Source organism: Dama dama, chromosome 30, assembly GCF_033118175.1.
Source record: "Dama dama isolate Ldn47 chromosome 30, ASM3311817v1, whole genome shotgun sequence".
NCBI classification, from domain to species: Eukaryota; Metazoa; Chordata; class Mammalia; order Artiodactyla; family Cervidae; genus Dama; species Dama dama.
In genome coordinates this window covers 46,647,850-46,656,143 of record NC_083710.1, presented here as the reverse complement: position 1 = coordinate 46,656,143, position 8,294 = coordinate 46,647,850, and the positions used below count along the sequence as shown (strand labels likewise).

General features: G+C 38.9%; 1 protein-coding gene across 1 annotated transcript; it reads right to left on the bottom strand.

The window, feature by feature from the left end:
- Positions 1-1,623: 1,623 nt before the first annotated feature.
- LOC133049343 (ferritin heavy chain-like) lies at positions 1,624-7,526 on the bottom strand. The gene is made up of 2 exons (XM_061133330.1): positions 7,447-7,526; positions 1,624-2,239 (listed from the first exon to the last, which is right to left on the bottom strand). Exons 1-2 carry the CDS (start codon positions 7,524-7,526, stop codon positions 1,624-1,626), a joined length of 696 nt encoding a protein of 231 aa, XP_060989313.1.
- Positions 7,527-8,294: the final 768 nt, after the last annotated feature.

Below are 8,294 nucleotides of genomic sequence, written 5' to 3'. Positions count from 1 at the left end.
TTCCAAAAGTAGTTGTTGTTTAGTCTCTCAGTCTGATTCTTTGTGACCCCATGGACTGTAGCCCGCCAGGTTCCTGTGTCCATGGGGATTCTTCAGGCAAGGATACTGGAGGGGGTAGCTAATTTTATTTAAAAGGCAGGGATATTGAATAATATCTCTCCAACTGAGAAAGAGTTTTGAGACTAGAAAACAACACCATAAAGTATAATTGTGAAGTTTATTATAATAACTTATATACAGTTAGATGGTGATTCAGAGACATTTGTAGCTACACTCTGTCCCTGAAAGGGACATAGGGGAATTCAAAGGAATCAAGGATAAATGTAGAATCTGACCAAAAAGGAAAAAGCAAATCCACATCAATGGGAGCCAGGAGTTTTTCCTTCCCTGGGAATCTCATGACTATTATTCTTAGTGGGCTATTAACAATATGCATCAGCAAAGGAATTCTTTCAGTTTAAATATCAGATAAAGTCAAGGGTTAAAGACTATAGGAAACTTATTTGACTTGCATGCGTTTCTTGTGATTAGGTTAGAGTTCAGTCATGCAGAAAAGGGAAGAGTTAGGACTCAGGCTCAAAATGGTGTCAGTGTGATCCAGGCACACAAATGATTATTATTATTTGCTGACTCCAATAATGTGATGTTTTTCCACCTTTCACCCCCGTTCACCCATTTCTTTCAATTCCCCATCCCACTTTGACAATCATAAATCCATTCTCTGTATCTTGTGTTTCACTATTTTTGTTTTGTTTAGATTCCACATTCAATATTCGTCTTTGTCTGACTTATTTCACTTAAGTCACTGAAGTCCATATTATTGAAAATGGTAATGATGTATTCCTTTTCATGGCTGAAAAATATTCTATTATTTATTAGAAATTATATTGTTTTAATACATTATGATGAATAATGCCATAATGAACATGGAGAGCAGGCACATATCTTTTTAAGCTAGTGTTTTTATTTTCTTCAGACAAAAACTCAGAAGGGAAATCACTGCATTATGTTAGCTCTATTTTTCTTTCTTTGAGAAAACTACATCTTGTTTTACATGATAACTGCACCAATTTACATTCCCACCGGCAATGCACAATGGTTTCCTTTTCTCCATACCCTAACCACTCTGAAATATTTACAAATTTTCTGCCAGTCTCTAGTCAGTTTCACAACCCAAGAATGTCTTTCTGAAGCACCTTGAGCCCTCACTTTCAAATGAAAACATCGAGAAAGGTAGTTCTATTTCTCAGTTTCTGCGGGAATGTAGAAGCCTGACTTTGATTTATGCCAATTAAGAAACACAGACCCTAATTACAGAGAAAAAGCATTTGAAAACTCAGGGATAATTCACTGTGCTCAGTAAATCCCAACTATCAACTTGCCCCCACTGTTGTCCTGCCTTCCACTAATTTTCCACTACACACCACAGAGTTTATTTTTTTATTTTATTTATTTATTTATTGGGTACCAAATTACTTTATTTGAAGGAATGGTACTAAAGAAAGAACTTAAGTAGATGTTTTGTTACAACTTATAGAAAAGGTGAAGGTGACCCAAATATGCATGCATTGCCTTGGGGACCAGAGGAGTCACCCCTGTGGCTGTGGGAAGCCAGCCTGAGGCTTAGCGCTCAATGTGTCCCAGGGTGTGCTTGTCAAAGAGGTACTCTGCCATGCCAGACCCAGGGGCCCCCATCTTGCGCAGGTTGGTTATGTGGTCACCCAATTCTTTGATGGCTTCCACCTGCTCATTCAGGTAATGAAGCTCAATGAAATCACACAGATGGGGATCATTTTTTTCAGCGGCCAGTTTGTGCAGTTCCAGTAGTGATTGATTCACACTTCTTTCCAAGCACAGCGCACGTTCCATTGCATTCAGCCCATTCTCCCAGTCATCACGGTCTGGTTTCTTGATATCCTGAAGGAAGATTCGGCCGCCTCGCTGGTTCTGCAGCTTCATTAGTCTCTCGGCATGTTCCCTCTCCTCATGAGATTGGTGAAGAAAGTACTTGGCAAAGTTCTTCAAAGCCACATCATCGCGGTCCAAATAGTACGACATGGACAGGTACCCATAGGAGGCGTAGAGCTCCAGGCTGATCTGGCGGTTGAGGGCGGCCTCCGAGTCCTGGTGGTGGTTCTGGCGCTCCTGCGAGGGGGATGCGCTCGCCGTGGCGGGCGGATGGGAAGGGGCGGTGGCGGCGGCGGCGACGGCTGCGCTGCGCTGGAGCGGCGGCGGGGACCTTGGGCCGGTCGGAGGGTGCTGTCAGTTGGTGACGAGGGCTGGCTCTGAGCAGCCTGCCGGGGCTCGGGGGGGACGAGCAGCCGGGTTCCGTTCAAGCACTGTTGAAGCAGGAGACCGCGGCGACTCTCCGCGAAGACTGCCCACCACGGAGATTAAACATCCCCCTGCCTTGTCTTCAACACAATTGAGGCCAAGCTCTCTCCACAATTGCAATAACCTTAAATAAAGTCTATCTTGCTCATTGAACTTTGTTTGATACAATTTGTTTTGGACAAGAAGTTTACCAGAAGCTGCCACATGAAATTTGCACCTGATTGACCAGACCTTTGTTCCAAGGCCACTTGGGAATGTAGTCTTTTTAATGAGCAGTTATACGTTGAGTAAAAAGTTCTGCTTTTATAAAAGAAAAAGATAATCAACATTTAGAGGTAACTCTATGCAACAATTTGCTTACTAACTTTCATGTACCAAAATAAAGACACTAGAATTTTGCCATTTGGCAAGTCCTTGAATATACAGTGCTATTTTCGGACTGCCTTGTATTTTTTGTCTTCCTTCTTCTCTTGTCTATTTACTCATTCTTCAAATGTGGTAAAAAATAAATGTGTTCAAGTACTGTGACTAACGGTTGTCTCCATTCAGTGAGAATTTTGTCATGTCAATTAATAACTTAATCATTTTATAATAAAGCTTTGTGATGCAGATATTATGTGGCAGTCACTGTCTTGGTGCACTGAAATTATGCATAGTCTGAAATTATGAATAACAGAACCTCAGCAGCAATCAAAAAATGCAAGGCTTGCAAAGATGCAAAATAAACAATTTCAGATCAAAGTACATATGGGGAAAAAGAAGATGCAAATGATAATGTAATTAAATATACACAGGAATTAAAATTAAGGTCTTGTGAAAGTTTTTCTCACTGAGTGAATAACTGAATGAATTATTGAAGATGAAGATGGACAAACCAGGGAATTAGAAGAGCATTGGTAAGGGCTATAAGAATGAGTCTTCAAATGGCAACCCTTGTAAAACAGAGAATGGAAAACAAGCATACTGTTAAAAAAAGGGGGAAAAAGACTACAATCAACCCTCCAGGACTATCAGATTAAATGAACCAGAGAAACAGGAAAACACAAAATGCAAAACTTTCTGAAAATAAGATACTTTTGGAAAGACTTGCCAAAAGTATGGTAACATAAAACTAACATTATATTCAGGGTTAGGCATATATTGATTAAAAAACTACATTGTTTCTTCTCTCAAAAGGATCACAATTTAGTTGCATATATTTGGAAAACATTCAAAGTAATCTTAAAAATGGTTTATAAGTATTCTTGTATTTGAAATGAAGAGGTAACACAGAAACTGCCTTTATCACACACTCTGTTCAGTTCTGTCGCCCAGTTATGTCCAACTCTTTGCAAACCCATGGACTGAAGCACACCAGGCTTCACTGTCCATCACCAACTCTCAGAGTCTGCTCAAACTCATGTCCATCAAGTCAGTGATGCCATCCAACCATCTCATCCTCTGTCATCCCTTTTTCCTCCTGCGTTCAATTTTTCCCAGCATCAGGGTCTTTTCCAGTGAGTCAGTTTTTCACATCAGGTGGCCAAAGTACTAGAGTTTCAGCTTCAGCATCAGTCCTTCCAATGAATATTCAGGGCTGATTCCTTTTAGGATTGGGAATAAGCAGTTTATTGAGACATTAATATTATAGCAGTACAGTTCAGTTGTAAATAACTAGAGAGATGTCAAAGGAACAAAATAAAGATTACTAAACATTAAAGAATAATAAATAATACTAAACATTAAGGACCAGGTTCAAATGGAAGAAATAATCAATAAGAGCAATGAAAAAATTAGCTTTCTTAAGACAAACTCCAATAAAATCACCTTTCAACATGATAAACTTTTTTTTTTTTTTAATGGGAAAATATCACACTATGTTTGGTTGGCAATGACTCCAGGCCAGAATATACTTTACTAAATATTATGGTACTCAGTAAACATGAACTTGTCAAACTACTGTGAATGCCATGAGTGCTCTTTAAGGAGATAATCACAGTAAAAAAAAAATTAAGCTAATTAGTCAAGGCCTAAAAGAACTTGCAAAGTTAAAGTGTGTCAGCCTCTCTGAATTTCCACGTGGAGATTCCTTCTACCTAACATGTCCATGGAGATTTACAATTTAATTTTTATCCCACAACATACTTCTTGTCCTGCAATGCTGACTTACATATGTCTAAACAAATTACAGTCTAAACAGAGCACATTTGTCTTGGTATTACATTTTTTGGTAACTTTAAAAACGTCTCATTACTTATCATACCCATTTCTAATCACCAACTGTGTCTCTCTCAACTCACTCAACCCTTAAATATCATTTTATTTCTTCATTTAAATTCTATCATTTATTTTATGCTTAAAATATACTTACAAAGAAAAGGATATCATTAAATTAATTGTATTTATGGGGCAACAATTTTTCCTTTCAAAATTATTTATTATAAGCCAAATTGGAAAGAAAGGATCTAATAGAAGAATTTTCCACAGTTTGTTGTGATTCACACAGTCAAAGGCTTTGGCATAGTCAATAAAGTGAAGTAGATGTTTTTCTGGAACTCTCTTGGTTTTTCGATGATCCAATGGATGTGGCAATTTGATCTCTGGTTCCTCTGGCTTTTCTAAATCCAGCTTGAACATCTGGAAGTCACAGTTCACGTCCTGTTGAAGCCTGGCGTGGAGAATTTTGAGAACTAGCTCACTAGCAGGTGAGATGAGTGCAATTGTGTGGTAGTTTGAGCATTCTTTGGCATTGCCTTTCTTTGGGATTGGAATGAAAACTGACTTTTTCCAGTCCTGTGGCCACTGCTGAGTTTTCCAAATTTACTGGCGTATTTAGAACTGGACACGGAACAACAGACTGGTTCCAAATTGGGAAAGGAGTATGTCAAGGCTGTATATTGTCTCCCTGCTTATTTAAGTTATATGCAGAGTACATCATGAGAAATGCTGGACTGGATGAAGCACAAGCTGGAATCAAGATTGCTGGGAGAAATATCAATAACCTCGACAGAAAAGTGAAGTTGCTAGTCATGTCCGACTCTTTGCGACCCCAAGGACTGTACCTACCAGGCTCCTCCATCCATGGGATTTTCCAGGCAAGATTACTGGAGTAGGTTGGCATTTCTTTCTCCAGGGCATCTTCCCAAACCAGGGATAGAACCTGGGTGTTCCACATTGCAGGCAGACTCTTTACCATCTGAGCCACAAGGGGGCTTCAAAAAGTAAAGACAGAAAGTGAAGAACTAAAGAATCTCTTGATAAAAGTGAAAGAGGAGAGTGAAAAAGTTGGCTTAAAACTCAACATTCAGAAAACTAAGATCATAGTATCTGGTCCCATTACTTCATGGCAAATAGGTGGGGAAACTAGAAACAGTAACAGATTTTATTTTCTGTGCTTCAAAATCACTGCAGATGTTGACTGCAGCCATGAAATTAAAAGACACTTGCTCCTTGGAAGAAAAGTTATGACCAACCTAGACAGCTTATTAAAAAGCAGAAACATTACTTTGCCAACAAAGGTCCATCTAGTCAAAACTATGTTTTTTTTTTTTTCAGTAGTCATGTATGGATGCAGGACTTGGACTATAAAGAAAGCTGAGTGCTGAAGAATTGATGCTTTTGAACTGTGGTGTTGGAGAAGACGCTTGAGAGTCCCTTGGACTGCAAGGAGATCCAACCAGTCCATCCTAAAGGAAATCATTCATGAGTATTCATTGTAAGGACTGAAGCTGAGTCTGAAACTCCAATACTTCAGCCACATGATCTGAAGAACTGACTCATTTGAAAAGATCCTGATGCTGGGAATGATTGAAGACTGGAGGAGAAAGGGATGGCAGAGGATGAGATGGTTGGATGGCAGCATCGACTCAATGGGCATGAGTTTGAGTAAACTCTGGGAGTTGGTGATGGACAGGGAGGCCTGGTGTGCTGCAGTCCATGTGGTCGCAAAGAGCTGGACACAACTGAGCGACTGAACTGAACTGAATAGAAAGAAGATAAGAAATTTGCCAGATGTAAAATAAATTTCAATATTGTCAAGAAGCCGGCTCATTTGTATTAAGAAGATGAGAGAGATAAACGTTGAGAAACTACAAGCAAAGCTCAGAGTTTTAATTTTAGATTTTAGCAATGCATTTCTGGGAAGGCACTGGGGTTTCCCTGGTGAATCAGGTGGTGAAGAATCTGCCTGCAATTCAGGAGCTGCTGCTGCTGCTGCTAAGTCTCTTCAGTCATGTCTGACTCTGTGCGACCCCATAGACGGCAGCCCAATAGGATCCTCTGTCCCTGGGATTCTCCAGGCAAGAACACTGGAGTGGGTTGCCATTTCCTTCTCCAATGCATGAAAGTGAAAAGTGAAAGTAAAGTCGCTCAGTCGTGCCTGACTCTTAGCGACCCCATGGACTGCAGCCTACCAGCCTCCTCCAGCCATGGGATTTTCCAGGCAAGAGTACTGGAGTGGGGCGCCATTGACTTCTCCAGCAATTCAGGAGGCCTGGGTTCAATCCTAGGGTTGGGAAGATACCCTGGAGAAAGGAATGGCTATCTACTCCAGTATTCTTTCCTGGATAATTCCATGAACACAAGAGTCTGGTGGGCTATAGTCCATGGTGTTGCAAAGAGAGGGACATGACTGAAAGACTAACACTGAGACTTTCACTTTATCAAGGTCTTGGGTGTACTCGCAATGGTTAGCCAAATATAAATGTAAATAAAGAGTGTCTAGTTGTCAAGAACAAAATCTCAGAGACTGGCTGTGACATGGTCATTTGTAAGGTTGTTAAGTCATTAATGTACAATAATAGAGCTTAAATTTGAAAAATAATTCTAAGTCCAGTTTAGATAGTACACATGAGACGAGAGGAAACACAATTTTTTGTTTTGTTGTTAAACTAAAGTTAGTTTAAATAAAGACAAGTAGTGATTATCTGGTATAAGATTCAAGGATATATAGATGGAAATTTTGGAAGATGAAGCCTTTAAAAGGTTGTAATTTTTGCAGCTTGCCAGTTTTTTCTTGTCAGCAGGCTACAGTCTTGTTTAGCATTCTAAAAATAATGCTGTTGGGTCATGCTCAGGATCTTGAAAGGTAGGTGATGAAAATGTTGCTCTCCAGAGGCATGTAAAAGAACTTACCTCCCCTGACTAGACAGTAGCAAGAAAGAATTCTCTGATTCCACTGTTTTCTGATAAAAGCAAAAAGTGGTCTGATCCATTTTGAGATCTGATACATCATATTTTGAACTAAGAACCTTCATAAGCAGGTGAAGTTATTCAGTTACTGTAAGGAGTTATTCAGTGTCTCCTTCCAGTAAGTCTTTTAAACACATAGCTAATAGAGAATAAGTTGATATTTAAACTTTACTCTTTTCATTGAGTTAGTGAGAGTGAAAAATACCACTGTGTCCCTCTCATATTGCTTAAAACCATATAACATATTAGATGTGAATAGAGTGAGGAGGAAAGACATTCGTATTTTTCCATCTACTATATTCCTGCAGTGTAAAAAGTACTTAGAAATGTTATCTCAATTAATTGGATTGTAAATTTTGGTGGAAAAAGGGTCTCCTATTCATTTTGAATAACAAACAAATGACATTCAAAACACTGCTATGTTCAATCATGAACAAAATCATTAAAACTAAAATTAAGCATTAAATATATAATGTATTACTTGCATGACTTCCACCAAATTAAAATTCTTAAGAATTAAACTTACAGATACACATGATCAAAAACACCCTGAGTTGTCATTTATTCAGGAGAGGTTTTCTCAGGCATTGCATTCTATGGCTATCTGTTTATTCATTTTCTAGCAGAATTTTTGAATATTTCCTTTTTATCTAATTAATTTAGGTATTTATCATATTTAGGATTTAGGATTAAATGCACATTATATTACCTTTTCCTGTTGGTCTCACTCATATACTGCTACTTTCCTAGTTTTTCTTGTTTATTTGTTTGTCTCTAGTCTGTCCCAGTGG

Excerpts from the sequence above, each read along its gene's own strand:
- LOC133049343 (XM_061133330.1), bottom strand. The coding sequence starts at position 7,526 with ATGGATCAGACCACTTTTTGCTTTTATCAGAAAACAGTGGAATCAGAG. Across the intron at positions 2,240-7,446 it reads CTACTGTCTAGTCAGGGGAG|GTCCCCGCCGCCGCTCCAGC; the intron begins GTAAGTTCTTTT and ends GACCGGCCCAAG.